The following is a 21,419-nucleotide window of genomic DNA, read 5'->3' on the forward strand; positions in this document are numbered from 1 at the left end:
AGTGTTTTGCATGGATTTTTTCTCTGCCAGATTTTGCGTTTAAGGTTTGTCTATGGTGCTTTTACATTGCCAAGTTTTGTTTGTTTGTAATGCATGTCGTTTCATGCATTACCAATTTCTGCAAAGATTTGTCCGAAGTCTAACAAACGTCTAGGCAATGTCTAAAACACTGTGTGTGACTGTTGATTTAGCGTATAGATTGGAAATTGAGCTAAACCTTTTGTTATATACATTTTCAATGCTCTAAAATGCATTATGTACATGTTTCTGAGATACTTAGACTATGAGTTAATTCATTTATTAATGATCAGTTACGCATGTCCGTTATGCATTTTTGTAGTACAGCAGATCAGTAGGCTATTATCCAAAGCAACTTAGTTTATTATTTGACCCTGGCAGTTTCTATAGACGTCTAATTAATACTTTTTATTGTTGTGTAGTTGTATAGATCTATATTGTCCAAACCCTAATATCGTTCAGTGCTGACAAGGGTGCGTAAAGTAGATAAGATTCAGAACCTCACAGTATCTTTGGAATCCGTTAATGAACATCCTAAGCATCACTCTTTATGTATATACAGCCAAGATTCTCTCTCTCCGTGTTTGTGTAAAACATAATCTTGTGCTTATCCTAGTACATGTAGGACCAGAAAATGAACAACCTGAGCATCTCTCTCTATATTGGTCTATCTCTCCTCTGTGTTTATGTGTGTGTTAAACTTACTTTTGTACTTATTCTAGCTTTACCGATACAACCTTAGCTTCATAATCATATACATGGATGAGTATTGAGAGGTACACATAATTTACAGGGAGGTATTATTCTGAGCTCATATAGACCTAGTGACACAATCTAGATGACATCACTAGAAGTTATTTGAGAGTCTGGTGGCCCCCCTCCTTCCTATAGTGAAAAACTCTGTTTAGAGGACACTTTGGCACGGGTGAAAGTTATAGGCCTCATGAACATGGCTTTTAGGGGCCCTTTTTCCCATAAATCTGTCTAAGGTTGTGGCTTAACGAGATGTTCTCTACAGAATGCAGTTTAGAAGAAAATAACAGATGCAGGTCTGGTTGACTATCAGCTGTAATTGTCAGGTCAGGAAGACTTTTCAGCGTAGGTTTGATGTTAGTTAGAATTGAAACTCAGTGCACGATGTACAGCCATGTAAACTTTGCAGCTGTAAGTGGATGGGTCATGTCCCTTTACACATGCAGGACCACACACACATTCATGTGGACGTAAAGTGCATGCCTACAGGGATACACTTGTAAGTATGCATGCACACAGGCACAAACGTACACACACATACACACACAGCCCCTTAACACACAAGATTCACCTCAAGGTTCTTGTCTAAAAACCAAGCAGAAATTTAGGTCCATTAATCCAGTCAGTGTTTATGGTTTCCTGTTTATATGGTTGGGGTTGGGTGTTATCCATCTTGGTTTCATCTTAACGACGTTTCTGAAGAATTTGAGTTGTTTACAGTTGAAAATACACAGATAGTTTTATTGTTTGACAAGAATATATACAGTTTCACCACCTGCACTTTATGCAAAGAACTTTAAACTATAAATAATTTGACTGGAAATACCAATGAGTAAAACTACAATGTCCATCGTATTTGGTGACCCATTTAAACCCAAATAATATGTGATGACCATGCAAAGGAAATCTAGCAATAGCTAGCTAGAAAACGATATAACCATGTAACTTGGATTTCATGAATTTGCACTTTCTGCAGCATTATTCTTAAGGCTCTGGATAAGAGCGTCTGCTAAATGACTAAATGTAACGCTTATTTTTTAATCAGATATGCAACCCTGTTTTGTGTAAATTAGTTTTGAACAAACTAATTTACAAAGATCTATAAACAACACAATAAATGTGAAGTCTTACATCTGTTGTGACAGTGACATATTCAAACCCAACAACACTTCAGCTGTGTGAAAGGTATTGGGTAGACCTTGTTTATTGCACTGTTGCATTAATACTGTCTGTTTAGGTTGAATGCAAGAGAATAACAACAATCCTTGTTGTTGCCATATAAGGTGTGCTTGCCTTAGAAGTAGCCAACCAGGGTTGGGTTAGGACTTCAGGACGACCATGCAGCTGAAATCTCCAGCCTTTTTACTTTGGTGTACCCCTGGTGCAGTTCTATGGGCGTCTGTGAAGCCCTCTGTGATATTGCTTGAAAAATGGGCCAAAGAAATCAAATTAGGTTTAATACTGAAACCACAATAAGAACATCACACAAGAACATCTGGTAACACTTAATAAGAACTAAACATAGTAAATATTTACAACAGTTACTGAACATCCTTAATGAAACAAGTTTGCTTCTTCAAGTGTTGGCCTCAGTACAACCTTCCCACTTTGTGATTAACTACTGACAAGGCCTCTAAACACTCTGGATGACCTCAGAATTTCCTCAGAATCCTGTTTACGCTCCTGTTTCGCCCGCGTTACAAAAATGCTGCTGCCTCCCCCCCCCCCCCCCCCCCCCTCCCTCAGTTACGACGCCCTAAATTCTAACAGATATATTTTTTAGACGCTACACATGTTATACATCATTGGAAAGCTACGATTATTGCGCTTCCATTGAAATAAACCAATTCAAGATCAAGTCGCAATAGCAAGCAAAGTCAACGTCTTTTTCCGGTGAACATTCCTTCAACAATGCCAAAGAAAACAGTTTTACTCACCCTAAGTGGTTCAAATAGGTCCAGGTGTGCGAATCATGCCATCAAAACTTGATCTGCTTACAGTCCCAAGGGTTCAAAGTATCTAACCATGTAAAGTAATTCGTCCAAATACAATGTTTTACGTTCATGAATAGCCATTATCCTTTGTTTCATTATGCAAGTTAGCCGACAGAAGAAACAAGTTGTTCACATAAAAGTGTTCTTTTCTCCGGTTAGCAACGGAGTATTTACGATATGAAGGCATCAAAATGTCCGTTGAACCCTCCCCTTTTGATTGACGCCTTGTTTCACCCAATAGGAGCTTCCATGCCCCGTTGACAGCCCTCTAAAGCCAATTAGGTCACACTCGTTCTAAACAAATTTCTCGAACTGGCTTCGACTGGCTCTGAAATTAGCTCGTTAGCCTTGTAGCTGACAGCTAGCTGAAAATGCCAATACCTCATTTGTATGTGTCTGTGGAGCCTTCAAAATAACAGTCGATTGCGCAATATGGTTGACAGAATCCGTGTTCTTTGTGCGCCAATCCTTGGAATCAGATAAAGCACTCCAATGTGTTCATGCTTCAGTTTTTGTGTTTCAGTAATACTAATTAGGGGATTTAGCTATTAAATATGATAGTTCTAAGTACCACCTTTCATTAGAGATAACAATTATGAAAAATAATACCTTTTTATCCTGAGTATTTGACCTTGGTTACAAAGGGTCATTTTGGAGTCTCCAAAAGGCCCTTTTAGAAAATGCCTGGATGTATTCTTATAAAAACATGTGTCAAATATGAATATATTGTGGTATTATGTTTGACTTTTGATTTGAATTGGGTAAGGCTTCAACCTGTGGTCCAATTTAGTCTTCCAGCTAATACCTACCACCTTTAGGCCTCTTCAGGCCTCTGTTTTCAAAACAAAATCTAGGCGGAAATAGAAATTTTCACTTTCCTTGTGTTCAAGCTTCTATTACTCAACACTAGTAGGACTGACAGGGGTCCTGACAACAGGGGACATAACTTCAGAGTGTCAGCTTTCAAAAGAGATCATTTACATGCATGTACTCCATATAGTTCAAGAACAGCTTCCAATTTACTTTGGGTATGCTGTTTAGGCGTTTTTAGGCACATTTAACAGGAGTCTTAAGAGGTTTATAACAAACAAAACTCAGTATAGATGTCTGATGCAGAGACTGCCTCTGAAGGGGAATGAACTCAACATCTCCCCAAAGGCATCGTTTTATTCAGAATTCTAACACTTAAGTCTATATTTGGTTTCCTGAAATCATTATATTTATCTGAGGCCTGAGCAGACACGATTTTCATTGGAATTAAGATAAAGATAAGATCCTTATAAATCCCTTAAACCTAATTTAGGATGGCCAAGGATGGTGTTAAAAAAAACCCAGCAACTTCTTATTGACACAAGAGAAGCCAGATGATTGGTGATGTTTGTTGCAGTTACAGATTTGCTGAGAATCTAAAGATATAAACCAGATGGGAAATGCCACTTTACCACATCATGCACATCGTTGCTAAATTATGTCTCGCAAAGAGACAGAGATATCAATTCAAGGCATTGGATGTCAGATTTTTTCTGTATAAGTCACACATTGTGAATCCACCACATAAAAAATGTGGTTGGGCTGTGTTACGCAAAAGACATTGTGGCTTCTAGAGTGCTTATCCTCCCTTAGGCTAGTTATTTTTATTTGCAATTAGTTTCTCAGTGCCCTTTGCCATGTTACGATTTGATATGTTAAATGACATTGTCAACCATGACTTTGATGTATGTAACAATTGTTCTCTGGTTTTCTCCAGGTAAAGTGACTAGTAAAGGGTCCATCATGGAGTGGACAAGGGGTCTGCTGGCCTTCGTAATCACAGCTGGATGTATTCTGGTCAGTGGTGCGCAAAAAAGAGGTGAGAATGGATTTGTGTTTAGTCTGTGGTACTCTGATGTAGACTCAATCCTATAATTAAATAGCCGTTCAGCAGCTCATGATACTTGTTTTGAATCAGAGGATTCCGAACCATTGTATTTCTATCAAACTGTGCGATTAGGGAATTAAAAATCCAAAAATGAAATAGGTTTCGACAGGAAAATGGGATCTTTCTTGGCTGATGCTCTTTGTTGTCCTCCCAGTCTGCACACAGGAGGCGGTGGCTGACATTGTCTTCCTGGTTGATGGCTCATGGAGCATAGGAAAAGAAAACTTTGAGCAGATCCGCCAGTTCCTCTACACGCTGGTCAACAGCTTTGAGGTGGGGCCTGATCATGTTCGCATTGGCCTGGTCCAGTACAGCACAACGCCGCACACAGAGTTCCTCCTCAACTCCTACCAGACCCAACAGGATGTTCTCCAGTACATCAGCAAACTGCCATACAGGGGCGGTGGAACCAAAACCGGGCTGGGTTTGGACTTCATGCTTCAGAACCACTTTGTAGACCAAGCTGGGAGTAGGATCGCCAATAATGTGCCTCAGATAGCCGTGGTGATCACTGACGGCCAATCGCAGGACAATGTGGAGCCACAAGCCCTCGCTCTGAAGAGGCAGGGGATCACGTTGTATGCTATCGGAATCAAAGACGCAGACGAGAAGCAGCTGAGGGAGATTGCCACTGAGCCCCATGAACAGCATGTGTATAGTGTGTCCGACTTCGCCGCGCTGCAGGGAATCTCCCAGAGTATCGTCCAGGTGCTGTGTACCACTGTTGAAGAGGCCAAACGACAGCTGACCCAGGTGGCCCAGGGTAATGGATTACTACACCACTATGATCACTACAAATCGCTACCCCAGCACTGTGGCTTCACTGACCCCCTAATGCGAGGGACTTTCTTGTACTATAATATACATTGCTCTTGTAGATCAGCTTATCCTCTTACAAACTTACAAACAGCCACATATACAGTACCAGTCAAAAGTTTGGACACATGAAAATGTGTCCAAATTATTGACTGGTACTGTATGATGCTAAAAACCTGTCTTCTTCTGTGTTTCCAGAGTGTCGCAAAGCCACCGAAGCCGACATTGTCTTCCTCGTGGACGGTTCCTTCAGCATCGGTGACCCCAACTTCCAGGAGCTCCGTGGGTTTCTTCGCACCTTTGTAGAAGGTCTGGAGATCGGCGAACAACAGGTCCGTGTAGGACTGGTGCTGTACACTGCAGAAGAGCCCCATCAGGAGTTCCTGCTGGGAGATCTCGTAGATAAGAGATCCCTGCTGGAGAAAGTAGACAATCTCGCCTACCGGCCGAGAGGCACCTCTTCAGGCAAAGCCATCGGCAAAGCTCTCACCTTCCTCCAGACCAATTACTTCACCAAGACCGCCGGGAGCCGCTCCCAGCAGGGTGTGCCACAGATTGCTGTGGTGATAACTGACGGGAATTCATCTGATGATGTGGCGGAACCCGCTCGGGTTCTCAGGAGAGAGGGAGTCATCGTGTTCACCATTGGGGTAGGGGCAGCCAACACAGATAGGCTGAAGGCCATTGCTAACAAGCCGTATGGGTGGTTCCTTCACAGCATTGGAAGCTACCAGCAGCTTCAGAAGAGGTCAGAAGACATGCTGAAGTCTGTGTGCATCTCCATGGAAACCCAGAGGCAGGGTGAGGGAAAGCACCTCTGTTTGTGCGTTATGTCTACATAAATACAGTCATGTGAGCAATATTTCTATTGCTCATAATACTGTAAAAAGCTTTCACAAGCTAGTTGAAAACAGAAACTCATTTTTACGAATGTATGATCTTATGATGATGACACCCTATAATGACTTATCTTCTTCTATTCCTTTCTTTTAATCAGCTCTGGTCCCAAAGTTTGCGGACATTTTCTTTCTTGTGGATAGCAACATGGCACAGAAAGACTTTCAGCAGGTCAGAAATCTACTGATGAAACTGGGGAACATGGAAGTGAGCGCAGAACAGCATCGCATTGGTCTGGCACAGTTTGGTCAAACAACCAAAGTAGAGTTCCTTCTGAACGCCCATCAAACCAAGGAGCAGACAGTAAATGCACTGCGTCGATTCCGGGTTCGCCCGAACGGGCCTCGTAATCTGGGAAGCGCGTTGGATTTTGCCAGAACACAGTTCTTTAACAAAGCAGCCGGGGGCCGCGCCAACCAAGGCTATCGTCAGTTTCTTGTTGTGTTGACAGGGGGGCTTTCGAATGACCCAGTGATTGGAGCGTCACGTCTGGTCAGAGCTGAAGGGGTGTCTGTGGTGGCTGTTGCTACTGATCCAAAATCAGTCACAGAGTTGAAGTCCTTAGCACAACATGTGTATATGTCCCAGGACACCAACATTGTACCTACTCTGAGGAATCTCTTGGAGACGGAGGAGGAGATCGTAATGAGTGCAGGTGAGGGTCTAAAGCATAACTTAACTACAAAACCTATTTTTTTGTCTGACCTTATGGTCACGCATTGGTTCTCCCCAATCCTGATCTTGATTCTGACAAATCTTTGCAAAGGTGATGTTTTTATTATTTGGTGGTAAATCCAGGGTATTTTCCCACTAGTGATAAAAAAACATTCAAGACATTTGTGACGTGCAAGTTCCTTTTTAAGGGGTTGTGTATGATAATTGTCTTGTATTATTTCAAGCATCTGAGAAAATCCCAACAAGCATTTTAATGAAAAAAACTCCACTCCACTTTTCAGCATTTTTAAGAATATGAAGGGGTGAGACTAAGTGGAAATGTGTGAGTTTAGTTATACTTTAACAGCAAGTTGAGCATTACAGGTTTTAAAATAGTTTTGATAAATTACTTTTAAAAATGTGTTTACTATTAAATTAACTAATGGTGCTCGGTATTGAAAAAATATGTAGAAAGAGATGAAAGCTTATTCAAGACTGAGACCCTTACTGATGTTTGTTTGTTACAGATTGTGCGGCAGCCAAATTTGCGGACATCGTTTTTATTGTTGATGAGTCTGATAGCATTTCACCGGAAGACTTCAATCTGATTCGCAGCTTCCTGCACAAGATTGTGAAAGGCTTGGACGTGGGTTTGAATCAAGTGAGGGTGGGCATTGTCCTCTACAGTGACAAGGCTACAGCCCACGTCTACCTCAACTCTTTTGACAATAAGGATGAAATTCTGGAGTTTATCAAGATCCTCCCCCAGCGTAGGGGTGGTACCCTCACGGGTGCTGCTCTGAAGTTTGCCAAAGAGAATGTTTTTGTTAAGGATAAGGGAAGCAGGTTTGGCCTTGGTATCCAGCAGGTGGCTGTGGTCATAACTGCTGGTGAGTCTCAGGACAAAGTGAGCCCTGCAGCTACCGCCCTTCGCAGAGCTGGCGTCACCGTCTATGCCGTGGGAGTAAAAAATGCCAGCATCGAAGAGCTGTTGGCGATAGCTTCACATCCTCCTAAATCTCACATGTTCAACGTGGACAGCTTTGCCAAGCTGGGGAGCCTGGAGAGGACCCTGAGGAAGAGCCTTTGCTACAACATTCTCCGCTCAGAATTCTCTGTCAGTGCCAGGAAATACAGCATCAAAGCAGGTTAGCAAAGTTTAACTTATTTGTGAGATAACATTACAGAGAACATATCAGGTGAAATCACGGCTAGGGATTTGCATTGGCTTTTATTACCTCAAAACTGTTAATTGAAATTGCGGTTTATTATTACTGTATTATTATTTTTACTATTATTTTGCTTCAGATCAACAACAAATAAAATCCAGAAAAGTGACGCACTTTTGTTCCTTGTTCAGGCTGTAAGCAGACAGAGGAGGCTGACATCTTCTTCCTGATTGACCATTCCAGAAACATCACCCCACAAGACTTCCAGGACATGAAAAAATTCATCATTGAGTTTGTACACACATTGCGCATCGGCCCGCAGCATGTCCGAGTAGGTGTGGTCAAGTATTCAGACAACCCTGAACTGGAATTTGATTTGACAACCTACAAAGACGGCAAAACATTAGAGGCTGCAGCTGAGCGTATTATCCAAAGGGGAGGTGGAACTAATACCGGTCTGGCTTTGAGTTTTATGAGCAAGTTCTTCAAAGAAGCAGAAGTCACACGGGGAGCCAAAGTCCCAGAGTACCTCATTATTATCACAGATGGGAAGTCTGCAGACAAGGTGAAGGAACCAGCACAGCTTCTGAGGAACGAGAAGATTCAAATCTACGCCATTGGGGTGAAAGAAGCCAACCCGACTGAGCTGCTGGAGATTGCAGGTTCACCTGAGAGGAAGTTCTTTGTCAACAACTTTGATGCTCTGAAATCAATCAAGGACGAGATCATCACAGATATCTGCGCCGAGGACAGTACGTGACCCTGTCTGTAGAAAAGCTTTTACTGTTTGTATCATCATCAAGGAAGTATATAAAGTTGTATTGAGCTAGGGATCAATTGCAAAATTAGCCACATGGTTGATTGCAAGATGAGCTGTATTAAACATTATTCCCACTTCTGTTCTCTCTCCATAGTGTGCAAGGACGCAGCAGCTGATCTGCTCTTCATGATAGACAGCTCAACCAGCATCAACCCAGAGAACTTCCTGAAAATGAAAGAATTTATGAAGTCCTTGGTGAGGAGGTCTATCGTCGGTCCAGACAAAGTGCACGTTGGCGTGACGCAGTTCAGCAGCAATTCAAAGTTGGAGTTCCCTCTGAACAAACTGTATGACAAACCTAGTATAGAGAAGGCCATAGACTCCATGCAGCAGATGGGGGGAGGCACGCTCACAGGAAAATCGATTTCTGAAATCTCACAGTACTTTGACCCCTCAAATGGGGGTCGCCCGAACAAAAAAAGGTTTTTATTGCTTGTGACGGATAGTGAAGCCCAGGATGAGGTGTCGGTGCCTGCTAAAGCTCTCAGGGAGAAGGGGGTGTTGATCTTTGCCATTGGAGTTGACAATGCCAACACTACGCAGCTTTTGGAAATCAGTGGAACACAAAATAGGTTCTTCTCTGTGGCAGACTTCGATGGGCTCAGAGCCTTGGAGAGGCAACTGGCGTTGTCCATCTGTGATCCAGAAAAAGGTGAGTTATGTGAGGTTGTTCACTACATAATGATTAGGAGAGGAATGCATCAAAAACAAAAAAAAACTGTAATTTGGGATATTAAGGGTCTCCTTTCCTCTCCTACAATCCAGAGTGTACAAAAACAGAAGTTGCAGATATTATCTTCTTAGTGGACCGCTCCTCCACCATCACCCCAAGCAAGTTCCGCAGTATGCAGACCTTCATGGTGTCCATGATCAACCAAACCACTGTCGGGGAGAAGCAGACACGATTTGGTGTCATCATGTACTCCACCAATCCTGAGAATGCATTCAGCCTCAGTACGTACTACTCAAAAAGAGAGATCCACTCGCATATTTGGAAACTGTCGACACCGGAGGGAGATACCTACACAGCCAAGGCTCTGGATTATTCCCTGCAGTACTTTGGTGCTGCGCACGGCGGCAGGAAAGACGTGACGCAGATTTTGATGGTGATCACAGACGGCGAAGCTCACTACCATGATAATCTAGAAGCGCCATCAAAGGCTCTGAGGGACAACGGGGTCAAGGTGTTTGGCATCGGAGTGGAGGGAGCCAGCATGACGGAACTGGAGACCATGACTGGCAAAGACCAATCCAAGATCTTTTATGTGAACGACTTCAAGGCTCTCGAATCACTGTACTCCAATATCTCTCAGGTCCTCTGCAACACTACGAAACCAGGTAATGTACAAGCTTACAATATATGTTTTTGCGTTTGTTTTCTTGAATGAGATATATTTTTGGGGAGTAATGTTGAACTTTTAGTATTGCTTGCAAACGAATAGATCCTTCTCTAAGATTATGTGTTTTTCTACAATTGTCGATATTTAACATCTCTTTCTCTATTCTCCCAGTGTGTCAGACAAAGCAGGCTGACTTGGTCGTTTTAATAGATGGCTCAGAAAGCATCGAAAGACTACAATTCCAACATGTGAAAAACTTCACAAGAGATATCATAGAGGTCTTCAATATCAGCGAAAAGTCTGTTAGAGCAGGAGTTGCCCAGTTCAGCACTGAGGCTCAAAAGGAGTTCTACCTCAATGAGTTCTACACTATAGAAGGCATAAGAGACGGCATCAAAGATATTAAACAACTTCGTCAAGGAACTCTAACCGGAAAGGCCCTTAATTTCACCAGAAGTTTCTTTGAAGCAGCAGCAGGGAGTCGCATCCAGTCAGGGGTCCCCCAGAACCTGGTGGTGATCACGGACGGAGACTCTGATGATGATGTGGTTGCAGAAGCAAAATTCCTTAGGGATTTGAAGATAGAGTTGTTTGCCATTGGTATAGGGAGTAAGTTGAATCCTCTACTGCTGAAGAATATTGCAGGATCATCAGACAGGGTTTTCATTGTGGACGACTTTACCTCTCTGGCCGAGATCAAGACCAGGGTGGTGAACACTATATGTGAAGGAATAATTCCACCACCAAATACAGGTAAGGCCAAATTCCAATAAGGAAATATATCCTTTTATTTCTCTCTCTTTCTCTACTATTATCTGTGCATTTTCTCGAACCATTACTAATCAATTTTGAGAGAAAGGCAGCTCAAATGGATTGCATGTCTTCTTCCTCCAGGTTGCATTATAGATGTCGCCGTTGGCTTCGATATTTCTCGCAGGAGCGGGTCGATGCTGCTCATGGAAGGCCAGTCCAAGCTGCAGAGCTATCTCCAGGAGATAGTCCTCTACATGTCCAACCTGAAGGGCCTGTGCTGCGTCAGGAAGGACAGGGTCACGGTCAACATTGGATACCGGGTGGTGGCTGATGATGGACAACTTCTGCATGACTTCTCCTTTGAGCCGTACAATGAGGATGTGATAAAGAAGATCAAGGCCCTGCAGATACCCCAGACCATTCGCTTTAATCGTGCTCTGCTGGCCTCTTTCAAGGAGAAGTTCCAGAAACAGTCAAGGGCTGGCGTGAAGGTGGGACACTAAACTGCAAAGCTGTTGTACCGTTTTTGCATACTCCCAGACTTGCATATTTGTCACCCTTTTCACCTCTTAGTGCATGCTTGAGATTGTTCTTCATTGTTAATACTTATAGTCCCATCCAGTTCTGCCAAACCTAGCCTGATAACTGATCATATTCTCCGACCTAACCTGCCCATCAGGTGCTTGTAGTCTTTTCTGATGGACTTGATGAAAACGTTGAGGACATGGAGAGAGAGTCAGAACAGTTGCGTCGTTCTGGTAAGGAAGCATCATATTATTACTCAGTTACTGTACTATCTAGTATATACTTCATGCCGAACCTTTGGCTCAGTAAAGAGACTTGTCTTCCACCCCTCCTCTGGGGCAGGTGTCCAGGCTCTACTGACTGTGGCCTTAGAGGGGGTCCAGAATGCCCAGCACCTCCAGATGGTGGAGTTTGGGAGAGGGTTTGGCTACAAGCAGCCCCTCAATATTGGCATGCAGAGTGTGGGCAGTACCATGCACCAACAAATAGTAAGTAACTCATGCCTGTTTTCTAGGATATTCCTAGACGTCTCTACCTGAGGGATTACTCCTAGTCCTGGAGCATACTTAGTTTAGTTGTGATCGATCTGATTGCCTTCTCTAGGAGTTACGCTGAGAGAATGCTTTGTTCACAAATGAAAATTTAGGAATGTTGAATGTCAGGGTGTCAAGCAAAATAAGCCTTGATGTTTTTGCTGAGCCTGGTTCTTGTCTTGACTTGTCTGGCAAGAAAATGGTCAACCAAAGATGTAGGCTTCTAGGACGTAGGAGATTAGATATGCAGACAAATAGAATAGAACAGCATTGACACATGATCCATATGTCTATATCTGCCCAGGACACAGTAGCTGAGAGAGAGTGCTGCAACGTGGCGTGTAAGTGCTCCGGTCACGAGGGGATCCGTGGTTTACCGGGTTCACCTGGGGACAAGGTGAGTAGAAAGAGTAAATATATATAATGACAGAAGTTAAGTAAAATTATGAGATTGATTGAAAATGTAGTCAAATATACATTAGGTGTAAGGAAATGTGGCACAACTTTACTTCACCTAATGTATACAACTCAAGGATGTCAAACTGAAGACTGAACCGGTTAGTCATTAAGAATGCCCTGGAGGTCACAGGAAAGTTCTGGTTCTGATCAAAAATGACTGCAGTTGATGATGCCTGTTATGTTTGTCACAACCTGATGAGCTCATGTTATTCTGGTCTTCATCTCTCCTCATCAGGGTCTTCCAGGGCTGAAGGGCCACCCAGGCTTCCCTGGGGAGGAGGGAGGGATTGTAAGTGTTTATTTAAAGAAAACTAAGGACACTACTTGATTGGACCATTGCTTGAGTTGGTTTTAGTATTGAAAAAGCGTACAAAAAAACAAGAATGTCTTACTGACCGACAACACCAAACCTCACCACCACAGGCTGGTGACCTTTGACCTAGGATTATCTGGTGTGTTTTTCCCCAGGGTGAGAGAGGACCACCAGGTCCAACTGGACCTCAAGGTCTGCAGGGTTGTCCTGGCACTCGAGGCCAAAAGGTAAGTTAGACACGTCTTGTTCTGCACTAGTCACACACAAAGTCAGTAGAGACCAGTTGTAAGCAGGTATCTCATACATGGCTGTCTCATTGACAGGGCTACCGAGGTCACAGAGGCAACAAGGTGAGTGAGCTGGTCTTCTGACAAGCAACATCAAAAACAAAATTCATTCAAGAAACATGTCTGTGTTCTGTAGTTCATATATTTCTGTGTTGCTTTTGGATTGTTCTTGTGAATCTGACAGGGGGATGACGGAGAGCATGGGCTGGATGGCATTAATGGAGAACAGGTAGCCTTCCTCTGTTCAGCATGTAGTTCATGAGGACACATAGATTTCAGGCTACTGAGCACTTTTTGTTTGATTGAGAGGGATCAAATGATCACATATCAATGCTTGATTGACACGTTTTTAGTTTCCTGAGACTGTTCTGGTGCGTGTTTGCAGGGTGTGACAGGATTGGCTGGAGGCCCTGGGGAGAGAGGAGACTTTGGCAACCCGGTAATTGTCATTTACTTTTCTATCAAACCGTTCTACCATTTTACACACTTTTTTACCACACTTTTACTCTTCATTTCATGCATGTGCAACTCTCTTATTTAATCTTGAATGTACCCCTTTTGAAAACATTCCTAGTTGAATAATGAAATTGTACCTTATGTACATGTTATGCTTCCCTTTATCTCAACTTGTGTCAATGTCCAACTGGTGCTTCCTGTCTGCTTCTCCTCTGCAGGGTTCCAGGGGCATTAGGGGAGAGCCAGGGATCAAGGGCCAGCATGGGCTTAGAGGAGATCCTGTAAGTAGAAAAGAACCTACAAAAGACCAACGCACAACTCATATGAAAAACGAATGATGTTGACAAACTGTCGATATGCAGTTTTTAGTTTCAGTCCTTATGTCTCAGTCTCAGTCCTCCCACTGATAAGTATGTGGTTACTGACAGCTTGTGGTGCATTTCGGGGAACGCATTCCTTCTGCAAATGTCATCCCTTATCACAAGCTGAATGTTTATTTCAGTAGAAAATATGCAGCTATGTGTTCCTCCTCTCTAGTTGCAGAGTTGAAGAAGGGATACTATGAATTCATGCTTGCAACTGTTCATTTCTTTAGAAGCAGAAGAGTCACAGGAAGAGAGGGCTTCATTGTTTTATCTTCTATTTTTGTGTGGTTTTAGGGGGAGCCTGGAAGCAGCAACACAGAGCGTGGACCGCCAGGCCAGTCCGGACACTCAGGCTTGCCGGTAAAGAATGCACAATGATGATGACTTTGGGATGCATGTGTAAATGTGTACTTGCCAGTCAGTACAGATACACACACACATAAAACATGTTTTGTTTTGTTCTGCCATGCAGGGAGATGCAGGAGAGGATGGGGTTCCGGGAGGGGATGGAATCGATGGAAACCCTGTGAGATCTTTGGATTGAACTTGTGCTACATACCCAGCTACAGGCTCAGGTCCCAGACAGCAACATACATTAGTGGGTAGAACAGCCTGCATTGTTAACAGCACTGTGTGTTGATTCTTCTTACAGGGCCCACAGGGTAGGAGAGGTCCACCTGGAGTCAAGGTACACTCGCATAAATATATACGGTGCTATCAAAATCCATGTGTGTGTGAGGCTGAGATCGCAACGTTGTGGACAGGTGCGCGTGCATAATCAGTTCCATTTGCATCACACGCACATTCTGGTTGTGTGTTTGCATGTTTGTTGTCTTCCAGGGACTAAATGGATCTCCAGGTGCTGATGGACTCCATGGAAACCAGGGTCCTTCTGGATCAGAGGTAGGTACCTCAGCAAGGATGTGGCTTGACAAAGAGATAGGTTTGATTTCTCATGCATGCGACCCCACTTTAATCTTGTTGGAATGTGTGTGTGCACGGTGCATTACAGATTAATATAGGTAAATTAGGAGGATTGTCAGGAAACTGTCATGATATTAGCAGTTAAAACATTCTTCAATATCTCCTATCTGCTCAGGGTGTCAGAGGAGAACCAGGCGAGAACGGACCCGAAGGTACCACAGGACTTCCTGGATCACAGGTGGGTTCTGTTCACAACCTACCATCTCCTAAGTACCACTCAATGAGGCAGACACTGTCCGAGTGGGTTGGTGTTAACTCTTACCCTAACCTATCCTGTGTTCCAGGGTACACCTGGCATAGGGGGCAGGAAAGGATCAGTTGGACATCCGGGTGGAAATGGAAGAAAGGTTGGGGACTTCTTCTGTCAGCAGTTCTTCTTCTCTCTGTAGTCCTTCTCTCTGTAGTCTTCCTTCTGTCCGTAGTCTATATCGTAACTATAATGTAGTTTGTATGAAAGCCACACACAATGTAATACCTTAACATTAAAGGTTTGTTTTACATCCATGCAGGGTGAGCCAGGAGACCTTGGAGTGAAGGGCGACACAGGACCTCTGGGTCCCAGAGGGATGCCGGTCAGTGTGTGTGTCTGTGCGTGTGTAGGGGGTGGGTGTGTTATGTTTGTGTTTGTCTAGGTGTGTTTACATGTGTGGGTCATGTGACCTTTCTGCTTTACACCAGGGTCTGGATGGAAAAGATGGTTTCGGTCCATCAGGACACAAGGGTCTGAAGGTAAGATACTGTCTTTCACCTGGATATATGGGTCTGGATCACATTCATTAAGACAGACTATGATAAAGACAGACCATGATTGAGGATGATCACAGAGTGGACTGTGTTTACTATGATAAAGTCAGACCCTGATTGAGGATGATCACAAAGAGTGGACTGTGTTTACTTCCTAGGGTGAACCTGGTTTCCCTGGCTACCCCGGGCTGCAGGTCAGTAACTCCTTGGTTTCTCACGCCGGTTCTGAAGCAAAAGCAGGTGTGAAGAAATGGAGCTGGAATACCTTGTCTTCTGTTTGTTCTTTGTGGTTTCAGGGTGAAGGTGGTTTTACTGGACCACCAGGAGGACCAGGCCCCAAAGGCAACCATGGCAGGGGGGTGGGTGTCACACACACACACAAACACACAGACACACAAACTACTTATTTAGTTGGCTAAAAGGCACCAAAAGTGTCTTGTAAATGCAGTGGCTAGTAAATATAGACAGTTCCTTGAGTCTGCCTCAAATCCACCTAAATACTGTTAGAACTGTGCATTTTTAATCATTGATCCTTTTCTGCACTTTACACATGTCCTATTTGTAAAAAGCATATAGAATACTAAATTAATACAATGTAATTACTAATACATTGTAAATGTCTTAAAGACACAGTTAGACAGACGTGTAGTTGTATAGTTATGTTGTTAATTGTACATATACACATGCATACACATACATCAGTGTTTAATATTCACACTCAAATAAGCAGCACAGTTTGTCCCACAGAGCCTGCCATACATGAATGATGTGTAGATAATATCTGACTGTCTGGTCTCCAGGGGAACGCTGGCGGAACAGGAGAAACAGGACAGCCCGGAGACCCAGGACTAGCGGGACACAGGGTTAGTATGCCGCCGGTCATCTGCTTCATGAAGAGAAGTCATTAAGAATCCATGAAAACAGGGATCTAAGCAGAAATCCACATTCATGTTGTTTGTTGTTCCGTTTATATTTAGATATTGATAAATGTATACTTATATGTTATGTTTTTGTACATTTTATATTTTCCTTATTATGACCTTGTGTTATCGCTGTTCTCTTCACAGGGTCCTAGAGGGTCTCCTGGTGAGAGACCCGATGTAAGTATATTCCTGTGTGTTCAATAGAAATAGTAATATATCATAAGTAAATGTCAGAATACTCTTTGAACATTTACTTTTGAGAGATTCAGTTGAGTTTTGTTTTTCCAGGAATGCCAGCTGATTACCTACATCCGTGACAACTGTGGTAAGTAGAACTAGTGATGTATTAGAGGAAGAAGTAAATATGTTTGTCATTGACAGAAGGGCCTTGTCTGTCTCTAAATACATTTTTATTTGATCTCTTATCTGAACAGCGTGCTCCCAAGGTATGTGTCACTTGTATTTCTCTCCCATACACCCCTACACATCTAATAACAAATGACAGCGTAAAAACTCCCAAACTCTCTTCCTTCTTAACTCTTTCTCCCTCCCTCTTTCCCTCTCTTCTTATCAGGTTGTTCGGGGTGCCCAGCCTACCCCACAGAGCTGGTGTTTGCCCTGGACATGTCTGACGACGTTGAACTTCCCGCCTTCGAGAGAATGCGCTCCGCTCTCGTCTCCCTCTTGAACAACATCAACATCGCTGAGAGCAACTGTCCGACTGGTGCTCGTGTTGCCGTGGTAGCCTACAGCGCCTACACAGAGTACCTGATCCGTTTCCAGGACTACCGGCGCAAGAGCCAGCTGCTGGAGGCGGTGCAGGGCATCCCGCTGGTCCAGACGGCCAACAAACGCAACCTGGGCGCCGCCATGCGCTACGTGGCACACAACGTCTTCAAACGCACTCGGAAGGGGATGAGGATGAGGAAGGTAGCCATCTTCTTCTCCAATGGACCTTCCCAAGACTCCTCTGCCATCGTTACTGCAACAATGGAGTTTAATGCCCTGAACATCATCCCAGCGGTCATCACACTTAAGAGTTCACCAAATGTTCTCCAGGCTTTTAAGGTAATAAATGGAGACACTGAATTGAGCTAATAAAGCTGATGTGACCCAGTAGCAGCTCACAGTGAAATGGAACAATATCTTTAAGTGCTTTTGTTGTTGTGTTGGGCAAACAGGCTGATGAAACACGGCGCTCCACCCTGGTGGTGCTGCGGGACGACCAGAACCTGGAGGAGGGGCTGAAGAATATCATGGAATGTGTCATCTGCTATGGTAGAACATCTTCTACCATTCCTCTCACCTGACTTCCATCAGCTAATCTTACCTCAGCCCCTCACTGTTTCAACTACTGTTGAGGACTTACCAAGACGTTTCCACAGTGTGATGCAGTGTGTTCCTCTTTTTCCCCAGACCCCTGTAGGACCGTACAAAGCACCTGCTCCTACATCACGAAGGCCCCTCTGATCCAGCAGGTGGATGTGGACTTGGCCCTGCTGGTGGACAGCTCCAGGGAGGTCCAGGCGGACCAGTTCTCTGGCATGCAGCAGCTGCTGGGCAGGGTGGTGGAGCAGCTGGCAGTGAGCCCCCAGCCCGGCCAGGGGAATCGGCAGGCCAGGGTGGCCCTCGTCCAGCAGGGCGCTGCTCAGGCCGCCAAGCTGGAGTTTGGCTTCCAGAAGTACAAGGACCACAGAGCCATGAAGCAACACGTTCTCCAAGGCCTTCGACAGCAGGGAGGGTCCCTGGCCCTTGGCCAGACCCTGGAGTTCACCCTCAGGGAGGTGCTGCTCAAGGCCCCCCGTCCCCGGACCAGGAGGGTGGTCCTGGCCATAGTAGGGGACAAGACGCTTGACCGGGATCGGGCCAAGCTGCACTACGTTTCCGAGCAGGCCAAGTGTCAGGGAGTGGCGCTGTTTGTGGTCACGGTGGGCAGCTATTACAACCGCACGGAGGTGGAGCAGCTGGCCAGCACCCCCCTGGAGCAGCACCTGCTTCATCTGGGCCAGCTCAGGGAGGATGACCAGGAATACGCCCAGCGCTTCTTCAGAGCCTTCCTGGCCGTGCTCAACGGTACGAAAGCATGACCCTTACCTACTCGACTCATATCCACTTACAACATACATACAAGTGATCGTAGGTGTGATGTCTGATTGAGAAGTGTTTGGTGGTCTGTGGACTTCAATGTGTTTTAGCTTCGGACATGTCCTTTTCTTCTCATTTGTAGGAGGCATGAACACCTACCCTCCTTCGTCTCTGAGACAGAAGTGTGCACAGCTTGAGGGACAGGGGCAGGGGCAGACTATATTTGTATACAGGTAGGCAACTCCCAATATACTCAAATCCACATGACGTACAGAGTGTTTAACTAGTTGGACAGCAAACCCCACTGACACCAGCACGTTGGAATTTTTACTCGCTGTTCCTCAGCGAACCAGAGGTGGAGGAGGAGCTGGAGGAGGAAGTGGAGGTCCAGAGTCAGTATGACTACCTGTCTAAACCAGAAACAACTCAGGTGGAAATCTTGGAGAGCCATTCCAGGGGGGATGGAGAAGAACTGTCCTCACGACCAAAGCTCAATGGTGTGATTCCCACAGTTCGTGGTTCAGACCACCATTTTAGTCCATCAAAGTGAACTTGAATTGGAATAGCAGTAACTGGATGGTAGTCCTAGTCCTCTGTGTTACAACAGAGTTATCAGGTACCGCATGGCTGAAGGCATGTCTTTATTCCTCCACTTTTCAGATATTGCATGAGTAGGCCCTTGCACTGCCTGTTGCATGACCGCCTGAAGGACTGCTTTAGGTACTCTAGTAGTAAACCTGCCTGTTCTGCTTTCAGTACACTGTCTGTTGGATGTGGACAGGGGCTCCCATTGCAGGGACTACGTCCAGTATTGGTACTTTAATAAAGCCATCCATGCATGCTCACCGTTCTGGTATGGCGGCTGCCATGGCAATGACAATCGCTTTAGTACGGAAAGCGAATGTTTCCAGGCCTGCAACTCCCACAGTAAGTTACGTGTCCTCCAGTCAAATATCAACACCATATAGTAGGTGTTAAGAGGGAATGTGTGGTTCTTATCAGGGCTGAGAACACAAGCTTAGCCACAATCAGAATTACCTTATGTTACACTGTGCACTTGATAAATAAAACACTTTGACATATCTATACACAGATGTATCTGATCCTAAATGCAAAACACACACTTTACGTTTATAATTTATCTAAACTATATATGTATCAGTCTTAATACTTGTAATCGTCATTGTAAAACTTGTTCTGTTCCAGATCCCACATCCATGCTACTGAAAGAGGAGTCTGATGTGCTGGACAAGAGTAAGAACTGAACTCTTTCATTTCAAATGTATTTAACAAGGCAGTTAAATAATAATAATAATTTGCATAATGTTTGAACAAAAACACTAAACCTCCCTCACTCTGCTCTCTCTCTCTCTCTCTCTCTTCTGTCCATGACTGCCAACAGACTCGTGTTTCCTCAGCCAGGATGTCGGCACCTGTGGGAACTTTACTGTTAAATGGTACTTTGACACACAGCAGAGTGAGTGTTCTCGCTTCTGGTTCAGCGGCTGTGGAGGAAACGGCAACCGCTTCGATACGCAGGAGGAGTGTGAGGGCCTGTGTCTCCGGAGGAAGCACTAGGATGATGCTCCACAGAACCAGCCCTGGGTGAAGACTTCACACTAGACAAAAACCTTCCTCTGGTTTGTCCAAGATCTCTCACTGAATATGTACTCATAGGCCCTTTCTAAAATCTTATATTTTTAATACATTTTGTTAAGGATATACATTTTGACAAGTGCCTGTCTGTTAAATCTTACCCCTCCGAGTGTTGGCTAAGCAGCTGCTTGCTATAGGAATATTTACTCCAAATATTTGACCTCAAGCAATCAAGCCCAAGAGGCAGCCCCTTATATCAAACATAGCTGCAAATGTTCACACAATATCTTCCTGGAACTCAGATGATACATCAGTTGTACAATAAACAATGTGCTATTGATAAACCCAGACTCCGTGTATCTGTACAGTCATCTTTAAACCCTGTCACTAGAAGCCTTGTTTAATGGCAATGACAAAAATGTGTATGCAGAATGTGTTTTTTTGTCGGTACATCTTTGCTCTGAGTCCACAAGAAACATAAGCACAGCCTGCAGATGTTTACAGCCAGCAGGATAGACGTGCCCTGCCCAGTGTCAACATAGCAGTATGTGAAGGATGACTGAAAGATGACTTTCAGTAAGATATGTAAACCATAAAAGGCAGGGAATGTATGTGTTGAATGTAAACACAAACTTCCGTGTCATTGTGTTCTTTGCTAGAAATGTTTTCTTAAATGTTATTATTATTATTATGTTATGGTGCTGTGGTAAAAAAAACCAAAAAAATTGAATTTCTCTTGACTAGGATGTTAACATTATTAAGCCCACCAGATGTCATGTTGCTTAACACACTTCTACTGTATACTTCAAAGGTTTTTAAAACGATTCATAAAAAGCTGCAGTATATAAACAAACATTTTTCTTCGGTGATGCTAAGATTTAAAGCTGGTCCATGGCATGAATCGTTTGACTCAACATTGTTCATGCTTAACCCCTGATATACTGATTTTACATTTAAAAAAACGTTCCCATTCTAGTTTCCGTACTCTACCACATGATTTGTTACGTAGTGTTAATT

General features: G+C 44.0%; 1 protein-coding gene across 1 annotated transcript; it reads left to right on the forward strand.

Annotated features, from left to right (window-relative positions):
* The first annotated feature begins 4,516 nt into the window (after positions 1-4,516).
* On the forward strand, positions 4,517-21,245 carry LOC134023262 (collagen alpha-6(VI) chain-like). Its single transcript, XM_062465230.1, has 41 exons — positions 4,517-4,614; positions 4,838-5,446; positions 5,698-6,300; positions 6,497-7,051; positions 7,578-8,198; positions 8,411-8,971; positions 9,134-9,691; positions 9,805-10,377; positions 10,551-11,132; positions 11,274-11,623; positions 11,812-11,890; positions 12,000-12,145; positions 12,495-12,587; positions 12,885-12,938; positions 13,118-13,189; positions 13,286-13,312; positions 13,434-13,478; positions 13,635-13,688; positions 13,924-13,986; positions 14,365-14,430; positions 14,543-14,596; positions 14,723-14,758; positions 14,911-14,973; positions 15,170-15,232; positions 15,339-15,401; positions 15,564-15,626; positions 15,733-15,783; positions 15,957-15,992; positions 16,095-16,157; positions 16,599-16,661; positions 16,866-16,898; positions 17,010-17,046; positions 17,156-17,167; positions 17,296-17,789; positions 17,903-17,999; positions 18,138-18,794; positions 18,949-19,039; positions 19,152-19,303; positions 19,563-19,733; positions 20,013-20,060; positions 20,209-21,245. The coding sequence occupies exons 1-41, from the start codon at positions 4,539-4,541 to the stop codon at positions 20,382-20,384; spliced, it is 8,310 nt and encodes a 2,769-aa protein (XP_062321214.1). The 5' UTR covers positions 4,517-4,538; the 3' UTR covers positions 20,385-21,245.
* Positions 21,246-21,419: the final 174 nt, after the last annotated feature.

The sequence above is a fragment of the Osmerus eperlanus genome, chromosome 7, assembly GCF_963692335.1.
Source record: "Osmerus eperlanus chromosome 7, fOsmEpe2.1, whole genome shotgun sequence".
NCBI lineage: Eukaryota > Metazoa > Chordata > Actinopteri > Osmeriformes > Osmeridae > Osmerus > Osmerus eperlanus.

Bases quoted from the DNA above. Each gene is read 5' to 3' on its own strand.
- LOC134023262 (XM_062465230.1), top strand. From the start codon at position 4,539: ATGGAGTGGACAAGGGGTCTGCTGGCCTTCGTAATCACAGCTGGATGT. The intron at 14,597-14,722 runs GTGAGATCTTTG...TTCTTCTTACAG, and splicing joins ATGGAATCGATGGAAACCCT to GGCCCACAGGGTAGGAGAGG. The intron at 17,790-17,902 runs GTAATAAATGGA...TTGGGCAAACAG, and splicing joins ATGTTCTCCAGGCTTTTAAG to GCTGATGAAACACGGCGCTC.